Source organism: Alligator sinensis, unplaced genomic scaffold, assembly GCF_000455745.1.
Source record: "Alligator sinensis unplaced genomic scaffold, ASM45574v1 scaffold1226_1, whole genome shotgun sequence".
Classification (NCBI taxonomy): domain Eukaryota; kingdom Metazoa; phylum Chordata; order Crocodylia; family Alligatoridae; genus Alligator; species Alligator sinensis.
Genome location: NW_005842447.1, coordinates 681,271 through 703,128, shown reverse-complemented (window position 1 = coordinate 703,128; position 21,858 = coordinate 681,271). Strand labels below are relative to the sequence as shown.

The following is a 21,858-nucleotide window of genomic DNA, read 5'->3' as shown; positions in this document are numbered from 1 at the left end:
GTAGGAAACCTACAGATAAAATAACATTCAGCAGACAAAGTAACTTACTCTGACTCCTTTCCTGCCCCATTTCTGATCCTGTGGGACCTTGAAGTTATAAAGGTTAACTCTTTCCATTAGCCTTTCCTTCAGGCCCTTACCACATTACCCACAATTACTTGCGTGTTTCTTGTTTTACAAACTGTGCTTTGCAGGAAATGCTGGGCAGGCCAATAGTCAGAGAACACTACCACAATTAGCTGTGCTAATTGCTTTCAGCCTCTTTACTCAGCATCCTTCATTGTGCAGGTTGGTGAGGAAAGGCTCACTCCTCTGTGTGCCCGTCCAAAAGGACTTCAAACATTTACTACACACAGCCAAAGCCAACACAATTACTATTTTTATACTTTTACTGCCCAAAGGCCCCTGATCTAAATGATGCCGACTCATCCATTTAGCTTTATCTCTGCTGTCTCCTCCACTACTTCTGTTTTACTCATTTTTTGATTTAGTTCCTTTCAGTCTTTCCTTCCAACGGTGCGCCATTATTACCTCTGTATTCCAGTCTTCTCCCCAGCTGCTGAAAATTATCATCCTTTCTTCCAGTACTTGGCTTCTTACCCTTTGATCCTTTTGCCTTCCTAGTAAGTCATCTGACCTTTTCATATCTCACCCACCCACTTTTCCCTCTTTGACTTCCTCCTCTTCATTCTCTGCTGCTTTCATCTCTTCTCATCTCTGTACACTGGCTTCCCAGTTTCTCTTCTCTTCAGCTAAAAATGTACAATTTTTCCCAATGCCTGGTAAAGCGCAGAAGCCAAAACTGTCACCTTTAATCTTTTTTCCAGTGTATATTCTGTTAAAATAGGGGTTTTTTTCTCTAGAACATACTGACACAGCATTATATGGGTTCCAATTACACAGTTAGGATTTAAGGAATTAAAAAGCAAAAGTTAGTTCCTGTAGATTATTCTGCAGCATTAATATTTCAAGTTAGTCCCTGTAGGATACATTTAGTTAAAGTGGATCAAAACAGGACAGGAAGCTTACCATTTCTGGTGGCTGTCTGTACACATTAGGCAGCAAATTGACATGTTGTGTGACTGGGATATGGCATAAAGAAGAGAACGGGGCAAAGGAGAAAAACAGACCTGTATACAAGTCTTCTGTCCTGAGGCACATTCGGAGCCAGGCTAACAGAAGTGCGGAGATATGCTACTCACATTGAAGGGTGGTTTGGTGCCTTCTGCAGACCACTGACCCCAAACCCCACAATAGGGTACAAGGAGAGAAGACACCATAGCAAAGTTCCTTTTCCCACTGGAGGGAGAGAGACCTAAGAGGAGGACAGATCCTTCTTTTGTAGAAAGGAGGCAACCAGGTCACACCTAGCAAGATCATTTTAATTCTCCCATCAAATGTTGATGTTTCTCCAACTACTGGAGTAACACTAACTTCCCAGCCAGAGACTAGTTGCACTTCCTGCTGGTCTCACTCCAGAATTTCCCACCCAGTGAGTCCTGATTTCACCATTTAAGAAGCATGGAAGAGGAACTAAGTTTGCTAAACCCAGGAAAGGGAGGGGAGGGAACTCTTCCTGTGCTCTCACAGACTCCTCTTCAGCTTTATTCCTGGATTCATACATTGTAAGGAGCTGGAAGGGACCTCACAAGATCATCAGGTCCAGCTCCCCTTCAATCCCTTGAAGATGTCCAGGGTAGGCGATTGCACCACCTCTGGAGGGAGTTTATTCCACAGTCTAGACACCCCAACTGTGAAGTTTTTCCTAGGCCTGCTGGGCCTCTCTCAGTTGCTGGAATTACATCAAGGCTTAAGCTCTCTGGCTAGGGACAGACGTTACACATAAAGCAGTTTAAGTGATCAGAAACTGGTTTAAACCTGTAACAGAACAGAAGTTCAGTGCACATAAATTAATTTCAAAATGGCTGAAACTGGTTTAAGATAAACTTGGTTGAATGTAGCATCAAACTTAACTGATTTGGGTCAAACTGGTTTATGCAATGTCTGTCCCAGACCCCTTCCTGGTTTAAGTTAAACCAGACTCCCCCAGCACCCCAGATGCTTTGCAGCCCTGAGCTGGGCTGTGCTGTCTGCTCCAGAGAACAGGCCGGCCCTGCCTCTCTGCTCCCTAGCCAGAGCACTGGGGGAGACTGCAGGCACAGCAGGGTCTGCCTGGCTTCCCTTGCAGCTCAAACAGGGATTCCCTCCCTCCTCCCTCCCATCTCCCACAGCACAGACCCCAGCCCCACGGACCCCAGGCATGTGGTATGCTAGCTAATGCTGAGAGGTGTCTGTGTGTTGTGTGTCTCCAGTTTCACTGGGACAGGCAGACAAGACAAAGGCAGACAGGACAGTGTCCACTTAGGGCTTTTTGGAGCTAATCAAAAGGTCAGCTGGTAATGTCCCTCCATTCCTTCCTTGGAAAAAGCTGTTTAAGAAGAGCTTGAACTAATGAGAGAGGCCTTTGTTTTGTTGATGGGCTGATAAACACTGTGGTTTGCAGACAGGGAGAGGGAGAGTGAAAAGTTCAGAATCATTAACAGATGCATGCACTGCACACCCACCCTTTGCCTCAGAGTGCTAGTCAGGGGCTGGGGGCTGGCATCACTCCTGCCCCTTGAGCAGCAAGCTGGGGGAAAGCCTGGGACAGTGCAGGCAGGGTGGGGGTTTATGACAGTCTCTAAGAGGTCACAAGCTCCCCATTTCTAGCTTGCTGGCATGACTTCTAAGTGTGATTCTCCATGAGCTTGCTGGCTCAGTACTTCCATATGAGAGGTGAAGGCTTTGGTCTCAGGGCAGTTACTGACTGAACAACAGTTAAAGCGGTCACAAAATAATTGATAGCTTGCAGTTCTGTTGTACATTCTCATCATTCTTAATTACTCATTATGATTACTGCAGGGCCTAGGGACCCCCGCCAGATTTGACACCAAGGTGTGGTGTGAGATTGCATAATCACAGATTGCAAACTGTATTTATATGGCAAGATCGTTAGCCAGTATATGTAGGACAATGCACATGCATAGGGTTTGGGACTGTGCAAGGCAGTGACAGCCTGTCTCTTGTAAATGATGTCTGTTGTGGAGTCTCTAGCATATTGTGGTGCCAGATTTTATTCAACACGGCACAAGTGTGCTACAGCTCAGGCAAGCACTGTTGGGTCTTTGCTGGCTAAGGCTCTAGGGCCCTATCACCTGGGGGGTTCCTGTGTCTGTCAGGGACTCGACTCAGGCAGGCCAGCTTGGGCCAAGTGCTTCAGCAGCCATACCTGCAGTAAAACTCAATTCATGAACTCAGCTCTGGTTTAGGAGCAGTGAGCGTCTTGAGTGGCTACCGGGAACACTACCAATCCATTTAGCACTAGCTGGGGTCCTAGGTTTGCAGGCCAGTCAATGGTTCGGACCCAGTTCTGCTGCAGGTAGCCCTCCCCTGCCTCCCCCAACCCGGGGAGCCCATTACTTGACAGCTCGTCCTTTCCCCTACCTGGGAAGGAGGCAGGCTGTCAATAGTCAGCCCCTAACTTCTAAATCACATTATGTGCATCCCAGATAGGCTGCACGTGGGCTTATTTAAAGCCTGAAGTGCAGGGAAATGTGCAGCTGGGTGGAGCTTTCCCAACACTGTGCCCCAGCTCCTTAGTTTTTCAATCCCTGTGTGGGCTGCACAGGCAGTATTTAAAGCCTGTGGGACCAGGACCTGGGTGGGGATGCTCCCTCAGCCCCAGTTCCTGGCTGCTGGGGTTTATAATCACTACCCCTGCCACCCAGCTGGGTAGAGGGTGGCATTTGAAATCCAGAGGCTGGGCACTGGGCTTAGGGACAGCTTCCCTGAGCCCAGTTCCTAATCCCCAGGAATCTTCCTTGGCTGCAAAACTGCCCAAACCTGGGCAGACTTGCAGCTGTGGCACAGCTGACTCCTGTCCCCTGCATACTTCCCAATGCACTGGATGGGGGCTCTTCTCCCATGGTGGGAACCCTCCCAGGGCTTTGGGAGGAGAGTGCCCCCCTTCCTGCCAATCAGCTGACTGGTGGGATACGGGGCAGGGTTCCCACAGGGCTCCCTCGACAGCTCATCCCCGGGCACATGCCATAGCTAATCCTTGAGTTCTCCTTCAACCCTTGGATTGTTTCCCAGGACTTCCAGTCATGCTCACTACTTTTTACCTTTTTTGTGTGCGACATACTCTCATGCTCTGCAACACCAAGCCTTTACACTTCTCAATAAACTCATTAAATAAGCAACTACTGAGTAAAGGTATAGACTGCATTGCATGGTGAGTAATTGCCACAGGGAATTAGATATAAATAAACAGAATTAAGCTTGCTGAATAAGGCCACGTAAACTATTTGCTCCAACAGAAATAAAGCCAGGATCACAGCAGGCTGTTAAGGAAGGAGTATCTCTTGCTTTCCTGACAGTCATTTTGGATTCACTTTTTTTTATTCTCCATAAATGTCTAGGTTTTGTTTCTGCCTTTAGGAAACAGCAGGAGAAAGTTATCCTGTGTCCATGTTCAATTGTACTTGTATCATTTCAGCAGTGATATAAATATCATTAGCCTCCCAAGCCTGTTTGCCCATTGCTTATGGGTTATTTTTATTTTTTCTTATGCAAAAAAAAAAAAAGAAAAAAAAAGAAAAAAGGAGGGGGAAATCACCAGAATGAAACATGCACAATTTTCTCAGAACATTTTGCTTTGCCAGGGAACACAAAATGTGCTTTTGAACCACCTGCTAAAACCAGTTCAGATAACAATAATTCCCTCTGTGCAGGTAATAAGGGTGCTACCATTCCTGCCCTTGCAAACAGCTCGTATAAATGGCTCCTTGGAGTTGTAAGGGGAAGGGCAAGAAGAGGATGGCAACAGGAATGTAAATCATTGCTCACGTCCTGTGGGGAGTCTGCACAAGGGACAAAAAGTCCCACCTGTATTTTCATTTATGCAGAGCCCCTTTTGTCTTTTAACTTGAACCGTGTTGCCAAGAATCCAAGAACACAGCGGTCCATCTCCTGGACGGGTTTGTGTCTCTGGAACATCCTCCTGCATGATTCAGAGGCCGGACCCTCCACTTCCTCTGCAGAGTGTGGGTGGGGAAGAGCAGAACCAGCCTCCCTTATTGGAGAAGCTACATGAAATTCAGTGGGGCCAACCTTGCAGAATTTGTCTTTCTCCAGGGCCAATTCTACAGTTTTCCCCACAAGACAATATAAGTTGACCCCTTCTAATCAAGAGGCCCATCCTCCTGTCTTCAGATACAGTCACCAAATTCTACGCTGACGGTAGTGGGGGGGAAAGGGAAAACCATGCTGTTCCAAACAGCTGATGTTAACCCATTAGCGACAAATCTTGCATGAATCCTAATTGCTATTTGAGCTAGCTAGTAATTTGCAGTAACCTATATTCCAGTGTGAAAGCCTCACCAAGAAATCTCTGCGCAGTTGTTCTGCTAGTTTAATACAAAGCTCTGGCATACTTTGGTGACTGGAGATATATTGCCATCAGTTCACTTCCTTTGTGAAACAGCAGAATCTGTTTAGGCAAGAAGGGCTGCATTTTCATTCTTTTGCTCTTACAAGCAGTTTGGTATTTCATCTACTGTTCTCTGCCGTTCAAAGACATATGGTTGCACTTTAAAGCGGGGGTGCGGAGAAAGGTGCATATGTGAGTGAGCTGGAAGGAGTAAGAAATGTCTCTAATTTGTGGTGTCAATGCCACAGTAAAAAACACAGTCCACTTTGTATGGCAGTGATTCAGGGCACTCAGACAAAGTTTAGTGCAGTATATGAAAAGACCAGTTCCTATCAAAGATCGCTGATGGATACAAAGGGTGATTACTGACATTATAGTATTCTGAAGTCACTGCGAAATAAGAAATGATTATTTCAACCAGTTAGCATAATGCACTCTATATATATGCACTCTATATAATGCACTCTCTATATATGCACACAATATGTATATATTCTTTGCCAGACTTTTTCCCTGCCAACATTGATAAATGTCATTATTTTCAGGGGCATTTTTGCTCACATTTTTTCTGGAGAATGGATAATTTTAGACCTATTTTTCTTCTGATGGTACAGGTCATGCTATTTGGCACCCATGCTTCATCCTTTAAAATGGAGCTTATTACTTGAGACATCCAAGCTAGTTTGCAACGACGATATGCAATTCAACAGGGTAAATACTTACAGCAGACTTGCTTGTTAACTTTTGGGTTAATACCAAGTTTAGCATCAAGGACAAATGAAGAGGACCCAAGCCATGGACCCACTCCTATTGCAACCTAGCACTTCCTGGGCATAGCAGGAGGTTTCCGAGTTAAGATAAATGGAACAGTTCATACCCCTGGAAGCTGTCACTTAGACAGGCTCAGATAGGATTCATTTACACCTGAATCATGTTTTCAATTTCTTTGCATCCATGAAGATTAAAGCACATAAAAAATTAAAGCTGAGGTTCTGGTCTCATCTGTTGACTCCAGGAGCTGGAGTCCTAATCATCCCCGTGTAGCGCGTTGCACGCTGGACGATCTTGCATCCAGAGAGTCCCCTGCACGCTGGAGGACATCGTGCTTTCCGGCTATTCTTCGATCTGCTTTCCCCTCCCACAGCTTGTACAAGAGCCAGCATCTCCCTGAGCCACAGACCTGGATAAGGGCAGCTGTAATCTGCCCCATTTACCCCAATCCAACTGAAAACCTCGTAGCAAATCTCTCACGTGGCACATTTCCTGTTTTGTTTAGTTTGTGTATCCACTGCTGTAGGCCACGCATGGCCCGTTCCAAGTCCCTTTATTCGCCGACTGCCTCTTTCCTCGGGAAGTTGGAGTCCTCCTCCGATATCCATCTGCTCCCTGACTATCTCATGCAACTTTCAAGTCATCCCCAGTCACAACAGAGCAGAAGTCCGCTCTTCTTTGAATGCTTCCTGCTCCCCTGAAAACAGAGTTCCTTGCTCCATTGTTGCAAGCATCCCCCTCTCCTATCTTGCTGATCTCAAGAGCTATTCTGAGTCACTCCCCGCTCCAAAAGGCACCCGGTTTTGAATCCTCTGCCATTTCTTGGCAGCGAGCGCATCTGACAGAACCAAGCCCTTTGTGAGGTGGCGTTGGTTGCTAGGACGCGCCAGGCTGCAAGGAAACAAAAGGCCTGGCCCTGAATTCCTGCAGCTCCTACGTTGGGTGCCACCTGTGCTACGTCTCACGGTAGACCTGGGTCTGACTACCCTCAACCAAGCGCTGGCCGCGTTCCACAGAGAGGCTGAGATTCCTTAGCCTCGGGTAATGGGGGGAAAGGGGGACGAACAGGGGACGGTGGGAGGAGGGAAGCCTTGTTAAGGTCATGAGTCTGAGTTCAATGACTTGGGATGGGGGACTAGTGTCAATGCGAGGGGACAGTGATGGCAGCGGTTGGGGTGGAGCAATTATCAATAGATGTTGAGAACTGGGAGGATGTTGCTATGAAGGAAGCGAGAAAAAAATTGTCAAGCATTGGCTGTCACTTGGGAGAGGACCGTTTTCCAGTAGCGGTGTCATTGCATGAAGGGGTATCTAAAGAACGGAGGGGCTTCTTGTCAGATTGGCATTGGCCAAAGAATGTGGAGTGCTACGTGAAGTCTTTTGGAGGGACATGAATTGTCAACTGCAAGGAGCTAATGTTTAAGGGTTAGGGGGAATCATCCAAAGGTCTGTTGGGAGATGTTGAAATGGGCATTTACTAACAGCGGAGTGAAGATGTGCGATAATGGTGGGTAGTTTCCAAAGGCTAAGGCTGAAGATGTTGATGACATGGAAATATTGTGGGGGAGTGTTATTAGTATGAAAGCCAAGGACAGTTTTTAACAGATATTTTTGGCTTTTGATTTTCCTAGCTTAAGTCCTAGGTATTTGCTGTCTAAATCAGTGGTGCTCAACACATTTGGCCCTGCAGGTGAGATAAGTGGCATGGGGCCAGTCCATGGGCTGGATCTGTTGTACAGGATTTCAGTCTGGATTTCCATTCTTTCCTTCCCATGCATTTACACAACACTACAATATTAGGGTTTCAAACCCCATGAAGAAAATGCTTAAAACAAAATAAAACTACTTTTACTAATGTTTAAAAGAAGGAAAAGTGATATTACTCTGGTATTTCTACTTTAAATAAATGACTTGAATGTTGAGCCTCAACTACATAATGTCCACTCAAGTGAATTTAGTGCTAGTGAAAGAAGCCAGCCTATATATATTCCAGGATGAAAATCCCATCCTCTTGAAAACCAGAATGTTATTATGGGAGACCAAAAATGAAAGAGTGATGGGGGGGAAGTTTGAGGTTCATGCTAAGAGATCTAGAGGGGCACTGAGCAGAAAGCCCAGCTATTTGAAATCTGGTTAGGGTAGGCAGAAGATAAAACAGGAGTTGGGGTAAAAAAAGGCTGTCAGACAAAGACACCGACAGAAAACCAAACCAAACCTTAGAGGCTGTTGTCCCCATATTTCCACAGATAGCATAGGTGAGAACTCCTCCGTTCTCCCTCAACGACGTTCCTGAGCCCTAACAAGGAGGGAGCACCTAAAACAGCGGTGCTCCACTTTCTGGCCCTGCAAGCCAGATGAACGGCACAGGGCCAGGCCAGGCCAGATCCGGCATACAGGGTCTTTCTGTGGGTACAGTCTGGTGAGCCAGCCCCACTATGCTTGCCAGATGCAGCTCAGGAGCAACCCCATGTGCCAGCCCAGACCTGCATGACAGATGCCATGGCCCAACTCTGGATCCAGTACATAGGGCCATATTATTTAGTTCATGGGGCCAGAAACTGGGCAGTGGGGAAGGGGTGCAGCATTAATTGCCAGTTTCCTGACACAGCAATTACTATTGCAAACATTCCCCACCACTACATTTCAGGACCTGTGAGGAGCCCTGCAGGCCAGATTATATGGCTCTGTGAGCTGGATTCAGCTAGCGACTGAGTACCATTGACCTGGTGTAATGAAATAAATCTTCAGGTTCCAGAACTACATATCCCCTTCCCTCTAATGTGTTTTCTCAGCTAAAAGAGACAAGAATGGTTCTGTGTAGGGTAAACTGGACATATATCCACTAAATGATGTACCTCTGGGAGGCGCGTACTGCCTCTTCTCTTCTCGGCATCATGTTATCTCAGAGTCAGAATGGCAATGGAAACGTCAATATTGCTAATGCTGATCCAAGCATGCAAGTAGTAATGGGAAATGTTTGATTTGGCATCACTGGTAGTCCCAGGTAGTCACAGATTTGGAGATGGTGTTCAGGAAAGGGCCATTTTCTCAGCCTGAGCTTCATAGTCAAGGAAATGGGGTTGTATCTGGATATAGTATAACATTTCATCTCACTGACTGACTGGGAGGTGCTGTGATTAACTGCACGGAGGCCTATCAATGAAAGGCTGTCTGATGAGTGTTGTGGCAGAAGGACTGGGTCTCCTGCCACTTCCGCTCTGTGGCTGATTTGTTTAACAAGGGATGGAATTTCCTTATAGACAACTGGGACTGTGAAGCCCTGCATTCACCTTCCTCTTCCCTTTCCATCCTCTTACTTGCTCCTTTCTTCCTATAATTTTTCCCATTGCTCTCCTTAAACTAAACATTTGGAATGTAAATTTCTATGCTCATGGCCTGGTTCAAGCACAATTTCTAGCACGGAGCCTGATGTTCATTCGAACAGCTCGTGTAAGAACCTCTGTGCGGTTCCTGATACACAATCATGATGAATCCTGCAGAACATCGCAGCCTCTGAACCAAAGCTTTTCCTAGTCACCCAGCGGGACCTGGATTGTATACAGTGCTTTTCATTCTGTTTGTACTTTGGGTCTTAGGGCGATATGCCTGGTAGATGTACATTGCAGGGTTGATTGTGCAGTTTTGTAAGGGATGGTTGTACGGCATGGTTCAGATAGGAATGATTTTGCCTTGAGCAGGGTGTTGGACTCAAGGACCATTGAGGTTGACACAGTTAGGGCCTGATCCAGTATAACTGGAAGTCTACCTATAGATTTCTTTGGCTATGTCTCAGGCCTTTATTTCCTACTTCTAAAACCAGAAAATATTGATGTGTATCAGGTGCCATGTTGCAGTAAATGTTGGATGTTTAATGACAGCCATTATAGGTGAAGCATCACTCTGATCCAATCTGTGTATCCCTGAGATGCATACCATGGATATTACAGAATATGACAATAGATGAGATTATAAAAAAAAATTAGCCATCAATTTTAAAAGAGAAAAAACTGTCAGAAGAAAAAAAAAAGTGAATAGACTTTTCCACCCAGAGAAATCTTAGTGTATTCTTGTTTTGTTTTTAAGTCATGTGCACTTAGACTTTGCTCTGAAATTATAGACAGAGCCAGCAAACTGAACCACTTCACAAATTAAACCAGATCTTTCCAAAAGCATTGATAGCTTTTCTAAGAAAATCTTGTCCTTTAATACTTTTACCCATTTCCAGCATAGACAGAGTATGTTATAAAATGGTTATTTTTTTTCCCCATAGGTACAGTAATTATGCCGTATACAGATACGCACATAAGCATCCCGCCACAACTTCCAGAAATATTGAAACAATATACAAAAGGTGCTATCCGAACCCAGCCTCCAGATCTTCTACAATGGTCTGCTGAGTATGTTAAGACTTATTTTTTTCCTAACACATACTTAAAAAACCTCCGAGTAATTCTCAGTTACAAGGGACATACCAGGTACCATGGAAAAGTTAATTGCTTCAGTGGATCTATTCCTGAAGTCAATTGAGTGCTGCCAGCTAAGGATTGGCCTCTTAGTACAAAAGAAGCTTGTAACCTTATTGAGCACCTGCAACTCTGTGAAGTCAATGGGAACGATGAATGTTCATTTCCTGTCAAGGTTTGCCTTGTGCTGCTAATATTTGCTATAAGTACACTTTCACCTTCTCTTCTTCCCCACTGTGCCTGGACACGTGGTAATTGTAAGTACTTCTACAGCTGGTACATCATTAGGATAATCAAGCCAAAGGCTAAGATATGGGTGATCACTCTGCTCCCTACTCTAACTCATGGCGCTTCACAGAAACAGACATTCGCTGTTGAGTCAGGGGTAGGGGGGATTAAGCTCCAGCCTGGAGGTGATCCAGTGAAGGAGCTACCTGCCTACAGCCTCTGTCCCCTAGCCAAGCCCTCCCCCCTGTTCCAGCGCTGTCTGCAGGATGGGAGAGAGGAGAAGAGAGGGAAGGGAGCTCCAGACTGGGGTTTGCCCAGCCTGAGCTGGAGGGGGAGGGAGCTGGGAGGCCATGAGGCAGGGGTCTCCAATCCACCTTTCCCCCCTCCAGCTTAGGCTGGGCAAACCCCAGCCTGCAGTTCATTCCCCCTCTTTTCTCCCCCTCACTTCCTACAGACAGCATCGGGGGTGAAGCTGGGCTGATGCAGCACAGCCTCAATTGCACATAGAGACTGACAGGAGTTATTGAAGGCGCTCCACTTTTGGATGCCTTCATCTGAACGCTCATTAGATAAGGGTTAATTTGTCAGATGATCGGGCACTTTTAAAGTGCTCTGCAGCCATGTACTTCTGTCAGGGCATGGCTGTAGAGCACTTTCAAGGGGCCAATCACATGACAAATGTAACTTCTATGAGCACCCTCTGTGTCCTCAGATGTATAATTGCTGGCTTGAAATCAGAATGGTTTTAATTAAATTGTTCTGAAAAGCAAGTTTCTACCTATATTCAGCCCGTTAGTGAATTATATACATTTTAGAAGCACTGCTTTTTTCACTCCAAATTCTTCACCATCCAGGAGCAAAGGGGAGTAATGTCTGTTTCTTAAGTGCATTCATCTAGGGTAGCAAGTCAAGTTTTTGAAAACTGGTCAGGGATCATCAGATTGGGATCATCAGGTCAGTATAGGTACAGTGACTTCAGTGAAGGAAGCATATACAAACATACCTATATGTGATTATATGCATGTATCTACATATATGCACTCAAGACACTGTACCTGTGCAGATTTACGCTGACTCAGGATATGGCCCTGTACCTCTACAACCCCACTACTCCCTTTGTTTACCTCAGAGTAACTCTCCAGTGGTCTCCTCTTCAGTGGATTAGTGGGTGACTTGATCTGAACCATGATGAGGATGACTTTTACATTATATTTACATACTCTATTACAGGGGTTGGCAATGTTTTTGGGCAGAGAGGCTCGATCCTTGTTGTAGCAGCGCAGCCCTGGCCCCTTTCCCAAGGCCTGAGTGCCAAGCAAAATGCCTTCATGTGCCGTGCTCTGGCGCACATGCCAAGGGTTGCCATCCCCTGCTCTACTACATTACAAGGCTTTGTTTTGCCTTGTTGTTGGGGGTTTTTTTACAAGTAGTGTTTAACACAACAGCAATATCCAAAGCATGTTAGATTTTACTTGCTTTTTTTCAAATTTGCCTGCTATGGAGCCTAAATTACTATACAAAGAGTTTTCCCCAGGGCACATCAGTGCCTGGAGTAGCACTAACATTTAAACCAAGGGATCAAATTTATTTATAAGGCAACATGTCCTTTGTCTAATGAATATCCCTCTTCTGAAATGTCAGCCCATCAGCTGATATTGACATATGTGGATGATAGATAGGGATAAAACTTTTATTAACTGAAGAAAGAAACAAATTGCTTTTGGTAAGTGCACGGAACAATGGGCTTAAAAAATAACAGCCCTGTTCTCTTTCAGTGCTTTCAGCATGTTTGATGTATTATGGCTAAAGCAGGGCTATGTTCTGTCCAGTTTACTAATTTCCAGTAGCACAAAGATATTGCATCTTGAATGCAGTCTGGTTTCAGATTTAACAAAAAACCCAGTGATACCTCTACCACTGTAGTGCTACTATCAGAAGCAGAGTTCTCCATCACCAGTTTGCTTTGTTCACATCACAGAGCTCAGGTCAGAGAAAACTGGGCTGGAAGGAGCAGCCTCATGATCTGATCTAGTCCATCCTTTTATCCCAGGGGGACTAAAGGCATCCATAATACAGTTTGTAAGAAACTCTATGGTTTCCTTAAAACTTGATTTTTTTTATTTAAAGGCACTGTTTATTCATGAAGGGTACTTTTAACTGCTTGTTAAAGTAGTTTCCTAAATATGAATCAAATTTAGCATGCACTCAAGTGCTTTACTGAACTGGGGACAAAATATAATTCCTAAAGAAAAGGACACTATGGGCCTGATTTAATGTCCACTGAATTTAGTGGAACAACTTCCACTAATTACAGTGAGGTTTGGATCAGGTCCTTCAATCCTATCTGTAGCAATCTTTATGCAGGAGACAAGGAAAAGATGTTTGGTAGTGCAGTACTTTACACATAAAAACCAGTGCAACTTTAAACAAAAACTGCTGCCCGCAGACAGCAGAAAAGCAGTTGTCTTCTATTTAGTAGCTATAAATTATACTAAACCTTCCTGTTTGATATCTGCTACTGTGAAATACATTTCAAAAGCAGCACTTCTCTGTCTTTTTATCTAGTTACTTTACAGCTGTTGCCCGTGGTGATATTCCTCCAGTAAGGGAGCGAATGGAGAGGACCCCTTTATCAAACTGGGCAGACCTCACTCCAGAGATCTTAAAGGTCTTACATCAAAGAGTAAGAAACACCTCGTTTACATTTTGGGGCAAGTACATAGCAGGTAGATGATTTGCATACATATGCTATTTTGCTTTGGTAATTATGATACAGTGACTACATTTTCTCTATGAGGAAATGTAATTGCTTTCAATGTTATGTCTGGAAATACTTGATTCAGTTAATTCAAGTAAATGTGTATGGAAAGTATTAATATATTACCTGGCAGCTTTGAAAAGCATGAAAGAACTAAGAATAGGACCTTTAATATGACTTTTTGGCTGGCTGCAATAATACAAAACACACTATTCCTTTAACTGGACTTCCTTTGGCCCTGATTGTGAATCTTTCTCATATTGGTGGGTGCCTCATTGTAGCCAAAGGGAGTATTCACATCAGTAAATACGTCCTGGCAATTGGGACATTTGTAAAACTAAAGTTCCACTAGATGTAGCAGGAATAATTCTTGACCAACAGGGGATTGGGACACACATCATTGATAGGTTTCATCCTTCCCTTGTCACTCAAGTTCACAGCCTTGGGGGGCTCCTGGATGCTTTGTTGCACCTGGATCTTCAGGTGACAGTAGTGGCTGGGAGAGCCCTTCACCAGCTCCACCTGGTAAGAGGGCCGTGACCCTTTCTTTCAGCTTCAGATCTGATCACCATCCATGCGTTTGTAACCTTGAGGCTAGACTGCTGTATTCTACTACTCCATGTGGCTGCCCTTGATAACTCTCTGGAAGCTGCAAGTGGTACAGAGCGTAGCAGCTCACCTTGTGATAAGCATGGGTCTCCAGGAGCATATAAGCCCAATGCTGCCTTAGCTCCCAATAGCTTTTGGACACAATTCAAGATGCTGGTTTTGATCTACAAGGCCCATAATAGTTTGGGCCTTACATATTTAAGGGGTGGCTTCTGCCTATCTTGATTCCTAAGTTCAGCTGAGAGAAGCCTCCTGCAAGTGCCATGAGTGCACCCAGTTTGCTTTGTGAAAACACGAGAGGTCATCCATGGTAGTGACTCAGCTGTGGCACTCTCTCCTCCCTGGGACTTGCCAGAGCCCAACCTCATCTTTTGGATATGCTATATCTTCTTGTCTGGAGAAGTGTTGAGCAAGGAAAGGAGGGTTTTTTTCATATCTTACTCTAATAGTCTATCCGCTTTTATCAGTTATTATGTTTTCCTTATTGTAAGCCCCCCTGGTCCTTTGTTGGGAAGAGTAGAATATTAGTAAGCAAATAATAAATAAGTTCCTTTATTTATACTGTTAATTTTACTTGTATTTACATAGTTTGTGATTGACCCCCTCCAGTCTTTAGTTATATTTTCTATGCAAATCAGACTTGCAATGAACTTTTACAACTGTGCCTGCAAAATGGGTGTCAGGAATTAAATTACTCCTGAAGGTCCTTGGCATCATTAACATAATGTCAATCCAAAGTCACCCTAAATGATGTCAGAGCCAAAAGTCTATACAGAGTCCTACTCAAGTTTCCCAAAGGGCCATCATGGGGTACACTGTTACATGATTAGGCAGATTCAGTATAGTGGGAGGGTCCAGCTACACCAAATATTCTGACACCATTTTTTTTTTGGCATAACACTTTGGTGGTAATTACTGTTCCTTGAAAAGTCCGTACCATTTAGTAAATGTAGCTCAAGCACAGTGTTAAGAGCCCTTGAGCACTGAAGGGCCTCTGGCATTTTCTCTTCTGCACTGTGCAGCAAATGATCAAGTCTGTCTATGATGCTTACTAACAGGATGTTGGAGTTAATGAAATTCTGTTTTAAAGATCTGGAAAAGAAACCCAGCTATGGAGACAAAAGGTATTCCTTTTCTCATGACAATCCCATGATATTGTTATATATGTTTCCAGGTGGGTGGGAGACTGATAGTCCATGCGGATGAACTGGCTCACTTATGGAAGGTGCTGAATCTCCCAACAGACTTATTCGAGAGCGTGATGAATGTAGGGCATTTTACTGAAGAAGTTGAATGGCTAAAGTTTTTAGCCCTGTCAAGTAGTTCTCTTGGAGTTGTAAGTATTTCTACACTTTTTATTCATGTGTATTTATATTCTTTAAATAGCTGATTTTGATTTAATATTTGGGTTGTGCCTGGAGTTTGCGTAAAAGGATATTTTAACCATGTTATGGGCTGAGCCACCCCTCCTGGCTTTGAGCTATTATTTTTAACTATCCCATCTCAGGTACGAATGGAACCAGAATGTTCCTGTAAACCCCAACATAGAGTGCTCTGCTTTCAGCTGATCCATCTATCGGTGCATTGTTAAGATTTGACAACAGGTTTTAGTTACCTATCACTGATAAAGTGGAACATGGATCCTCTTTCCCAACTTCATTCCAACAGCTCACCTTGTTTCACAAATCATCTGCAATTGAGTAAGCGTAAAATAAAACAGATAGAGTGACAGTGGCAGTAATGCTGGCTTCACCTGACTATAATTTATTTCTTTTCTAAGACCAATGCCATAGTTGTGAGGGCAGCACAGAAGAGAGTCTTTATCTCTACCCTAGTATCCCAAAATCACAGTTAGCAGATTTTGTCTGAGTAATGAATAACTTGGTTAATTCTGGCTTTCTTCACTCTGACTGGTTCAGTTTTTCCCAATTTGAGGAAATGTTATTTTAAGAGAAAATCACTCAGACCTGGACAAAATATCATGCGTCTTTGGAGACAAGACAACATGGGATCATAAGAAAGTAGGGTTGGAAGGGACCTCACAAGGTCATCTAGTCCAACCTCCTACTCAAGGCACGATCAACCTGACTAAACCAACCTAGTCAAATGTCTGTCCAACCTGCTCTTGAAAGTTTGCAAGGATGGAGATTGCACATCTTCTCTAGTCAGCCGGTTCCAGTGCTTGACCACTCTCATAGTCAGAAAGTTCCTCCCCTAGTCTTCAGCCTAAATTTCCCCAGCTGCAGCTTGAAGCTATTACTCCTAGTCTTGTCCCTTACAGCTACAGATGTCCCATCTCCATCCACTCTATAATCTCCCTTCCATTATGTGAACACTGCTATGAAATCCCAACCTCCCCTCAGTCTTCTCTTCTCCAGGCTAAATAACCTTAGTTCTTCCTCATAAGTCTTATCTCCCAAGCCCCGTGATCATTTTTGTCACTCTGCTGGATTTTTCCCAAATTGTTCACATCCTTCTGGAAGTGTGAGACCCAAAACTGGACACAGTGCTCCAGATGAGGCCTCACCAACGCTGAATAGAGCAGAAGAATCACTGCTCTTAATTTTCCAGCATACTCTTGGCCTTTTTGTCAAAAAGAGTAAACTGGCATCGATGACCTCTACCTAACCCAGGAGGTCTATGGGCCGACTAGGGGAGAGGCATTGCTTGATCTGGTCCTGGCCAAAGGGGAGAACCTGGAGAGTGATCTGCGGATCGAGGGGAAGCTTGGTGACAGCAACCATGAATTCGTCACCTTCTTAGTTCACCAAAGAGCAGGCAAACCCCTCAGCAAAACAGAAGTCCTCAACTTAGGGAAGGCTGACTTTTGCAAACTGATAGAATTGGTCAGCCAGGCAATTAGAGGCCATACCCCTCCCAGAAAAGGGAGTACACAAGGAATGGTCATCTTTCAAAAACATAATCCTTGAAGCACAGGGCAAAGCCATACCATCTCACAAGAAATGCAGTCAACGGGCAAGGAAGACCCCATGGCTGACTAAGGAACTGTTGAACCTCATTAAGCTCAAAAGAGTAGCCTACATCAGCTGGAAAACAGGAAGCATTACCAAAGATGATTACTCTGTACTCACCCGCAGTCGAGAAAAGCCAAGCTACAAACCGAACTTAGGCTTGGTACAGGGATCAAGGACAACAAAAAGTCCTTCTTCAGGTCTGTGGGAAATAGGAAAAAGAACAAGGACAGTATTGGGCCCCTGCAAGATCCAGCAGGGCAACTGACATCAGATGCCCTAGAAAGGGCCAATCTCCTAAATGACTTTTTTCCATCATTTTTTCACCTTCCCAGGAGGATCACACTGTCAGGAATGACACAAACTAATCTGGGAGCAGGCGACAGACCCAAAATCGATGTGGATCAGGTGAAGGAACACCTTGAGAAACTGGACATTCACAAGTCAGCGGGCCCAGACAGAATGCACCCAAGAGTCTTGAAGGAACTGGCAGACATCATTGCATCTCCCTTGGCAGAGATATTTGAAAAACTGTGGCACTCAGTTGGGGTCCTGGATGACTGGAAAAAAGCCAACTACAAGAAAGGGAGGAGGGATGACCCGGGGAACTATAGACCAATCAGTCTGATGTCCGTCCCTGGAAAAATCCTGGAGAATTGTCAAGAGATCCATCAACGCCAGACTAACGGAAGGCAAGCTTCTGAATGCCAGCCAACATGGCTTTGTGACTGGCATGTCTTGCCTGACCAACCTCATCTCCTTCTGTAACCACATAACATGTGCGCTGGACAAGGGAGATGATGTGGACATCATATACCTAAACTTCAAGAAGGCCTTTGACCTAGCTTCCCATGACGTCCTCAAGGTTAAGCTGGGGAACTAATGGCCTTGATCATCATACAGGCCGATGGCTAGGCAACTGGCTATGGGTTCAGACCCAAAAAGTACTAGTTGAAGGGAGCAAATTAACGTGGCACGGGGTGACCAGTGGAGTGCCTCAAGGCTTGGTACTTGGGCTGGTACTCTTTAACATCTTCATCAATGATCTGGATTCGGGAGTCAGATGTGAACTGGCCAAGTTTAGATGATACCAAATTATGGGGAAGGGTGGTCACACCACAGGACAGGCAAGGGATACAGGTCAACTTGGATATGCTCTATAGGTGAGCCAACCAAAACCTGATGGCCTTCAATGCAGAGAAGTGCAAGGTGCACCCCCAGCATACTTACAGGCTCAGCAGTCCTACGCTTGCTAGCACCACAACCGAAAGGGACTTGGCGGTCTTGATTGACCACAAGATGAATATGAGCCACTAATGTGATGCTGTGGCTGGCAAAGCTAACCAAACTCGGGCGTGCATCCATCAATGCATCTCAAGCAAAACCAGAGAAGTCATCCTCCCACTTTACTCTGCCCTGGTGAAACCACAGCTGAAGTACTGCATCCAGTATTGGGCCCCCCACTTCAGGAATTATGTGGAGAAGCTTGAGAAAGTCCAGAGGAGAACCACTCATATGATCCAGGGCCTTGAGGGAAGGCTGTACAAGGAGAGGCTGAGGGACTTGGGACTCTTCAGTCTGAGGAAGAGAAGGCTCAGGGGGGACTTGGCAGCCTATGATTACATAAGAGGGATAGATACATCAGGACGTGGGAGAACACCTGTTCACCAGAGCTCCCCGAGGGATAACAAGGTCTAACAGCCATAAACTCCAGGAAGGCCAATTTAGACTTGACATAAGAAAAGTTCTTTACAGTGCGTGTGTTCAGGGTCTGGAAATCATTAAGGAAGATGTTGAACAATAGCGGACTCAGGATAGACCCCTGCAGAACCTCACTTGACACCTTTACCCAACTAGACATTGAGAGCCACTGATGATTCCTCGTTGAGCACAATGGTCCAACCAGTTATGTATCCAAGTTACAGTACTTTTATCTAGTCTGTGTTAATGAGAATGTCATGGCAGACAGTGTCAAAGCCTTCCTAAAGTCAAGGTATACTACGTCCAGTGCTCTTCCTGCATCTACAGAGCCTGTCACTTCCTCGTGAAAGGAAATCTGGTGGGTCAGGCATGACTTGCTCCTGGTGAATCCATGCTGGCTGTTCCTGATCACCTTGTTCTCCTCTAAGTATTTTACAATGGTTTCCTTGAGGACCTGCTCCATGATCTTTCCAGGTATTTGCGGTCAGGCTGATTGGTCTGTAATTCCCTAGATCCTCCTTCTTCCCTTTGCTAAAGACAGACGCTATATTTTCCCTTTTCCAGTCAGCCAGAACCTCACCCGACTTCCTTGAGCTCTCAAGGGGGATAGCTCATGGCTCTGGAATTACTTCAGCCAATTTCTTCAGTTCCCTAGGGTGCATTTCATCCAGCCCTGCTGACTTGAATGCATCTATCTTTTTTAGGTAACCCTTAAACCATTCATCTACTACACTAGGTTGTTTGGCTCCTTCCCTATCTCTGCTGCCAACTGTGCCTGTCATCTGGTACCCGCCCCGATTTGTGAAGAGTGAAGTAAAAAAGCATTAAATATTTCATCCTTCTCTGCATCACTGTGACCAATTGCCTTGTGCACTCCAGGAGGGACCTATGGGGTCTTTGGTCTTTCTCTTACTTTTAACAGATTTGTAGAGTCCTTTTTATTGCATCTTGTCATTTGGGGCATTTTTACACATGTAAGCACCACAACGCCGGGCACTTTGAAAAGCACCCGGTGCTGTGATGCTTGCAGTTGTATAAGCAGGGAAATGCATGTCAGCACTGTGAAAATGGCGGTGGTGCGCTTTTGAACTAAAACATGTAGAAAGTGCTTTAGTTCAAAAGCACGCCGCTGCCATTTTCTGCACGCTGACACTCATTTCACCACTCATACAACTGCACGTGATGCAGCGCAGTGCACATCAGCTCCTGTGCAGAGCAGACTCGATTAATCAAGTCTACTCCAAAGTGGCAGATCTCTGGCATGTCAAGGGACCAAAAAGTACGTGTATAAATGTCTTTTGTTTCGGCCTTTGGTGCTCACTGAAGTTCTGCTACTATTGAGGGAAACTTGCACGTTCTAAATTCGTTTTTTATCTCCCTGGTGAAGGCTAGAAGCCAGTGCTGATTGAGATTAACAATTCCTCCCTTACAGAAAGAGGCTGCAGTGTTTCTCATAACTTAAAGGAGCTCTAGTTTATGCTAACAGTTTAGCTAACTGCCATCTGGAATCTAATCTTTCCCCTGTAGTTAAGACATTTAGAACAGCATCTAAATCTTTCAGATTTGTTTGACTGTTTTTTGCCTGGGTTATGATGCTTTATAGAGCAAAGAAACTGTGCTGGCTATATTATGTTGTATTCGCTCAGTGGCAGATGAAAACCAAGGGACCATGCCAATACGATTGGATGTATCTGCTGACTTTGATGCTGTGGCTCTCTTGGCCCGTAGGGCAATAACTCTTCAACCCTGAACAAGCTTTTATTTGGCATGCCACCAGGTACTGTCTTGCTCCCACACCTATTAAACTTTAGGCAATTAGGAAGGTTATCAGAAAACCAAGGGTTGTGGGATTTCCATTAGTTTTATGAACCTAGCATAGAAGCCTTAACTTGTCTGGAAACACATGAAGGTGAGGGAATAAAATAGAGGTTCAGTGAAGGCAAAATTGAGGTGATGTTGGTAAGTTTCGGGAAGAAACTACGAGATAAATTATTGCTGAACCAGAAGTTATCAGTTTAAAGCAGAAATTATTGGTGAAATTTCCTACCCCATGCTGGCAGATGGTCAGAGTAGATTATGATAATGATCTCTTTTGTCTTTAAAATCTATCGCTCCACTTGTGAAACAAAAAGAGTGATACAGATCTTACAGACAGTTAATTAAAATCTTGAAAGGGCATTATGTCATTGGTTCTGGTGGTCAATACAATCATTTCCAGTATTGATGACAACACTTGCCTTATCCTGAACACCTGCAAGTCTTGAAACCCAGTCCAATTTAGAGACAATTCTCTTCAGAGATCATATTTCCTGTATTTTCCTTCTCCTTCATTCATCATTTTGGTCATTTCCATTAAAATGGGATATTTCTGCTCAGAAATGCATGTTTTGCTGCAATTTATCTTGCAATGTCATAATATTTTAGTTGTGAGATTAGAATTAGGTGTCATGGGGATAAATATGATATCTCAGATAAGTTTTGACTTTCAGTGAGCAATAAAGAACTGATCAAATATTAGACAACAAAATTACTGTGTCCATGTAACCCTCCCCATGTTTATATCAGCAGAACTGCTTCAAAACAGAGTTTTGATACAATCTTCCATGGAATTCCAGTGGCTTTTTTTTAATTATGAAAATATTTATATATGAACTTATTTTAGAGAAATCATGAAGGATCCCTTGTTAATTTAAGAACTGTAGGGCTGGTCATTATACAATCATCTGGCACCATCTTGTGGAATACAGAAGATGTGCATGAAACTTTACACTGCTAATAAAAGTGTCATCACTAGTTTATAAAGCTCAAAATATTGTGGACCTTAATGATACTGTCCCCTAATGATGAGACAATCCATTATATTTTGATAAATTGAATAATCCTTAG

At 44.3% G+C, this 21,858-nt stretch overlaps 1 protein-coding gene across 1 annotated transcript in view; it reads left to right on the top strand.

Annotated features, from left to right (window-relative positions):
• The first annotated feature begins 7,151 nt into the window (after nucleotides 1-7,151).
• ROPN1 (rhophilin associated tail protein 1) overlaps nucleotides 7,152-21,858 on the top strand; it is a 22,565-nt gene continuing 7,858 nt past the window's right edge. Inside the window, exons 1-4 of the mRNA XM_006030465.2 lie at nucleotides 7,152-7,282; nucleotides 10,512-10,638; nucleotides 13,498-13,615; nucleotides 15,474-15,635. Of these exons, the coding sequence (XP_006030527.1) occupies nucleotides 10,523-10,638; nucleotides 13,498-13,615; nucleotides 15,474-15,635 (396 nt within the window). The 5' untranslated portion in view covers nucleotides 7,152-7,282; nucleotides 10,512-10,522. The remainder of the gene's footprint in view (nucleotides 7,283-10,511; nucleotides 10,639-13,497; nucleotides 13,616-15,473; nucleotides 15,636-21,858) is intronic.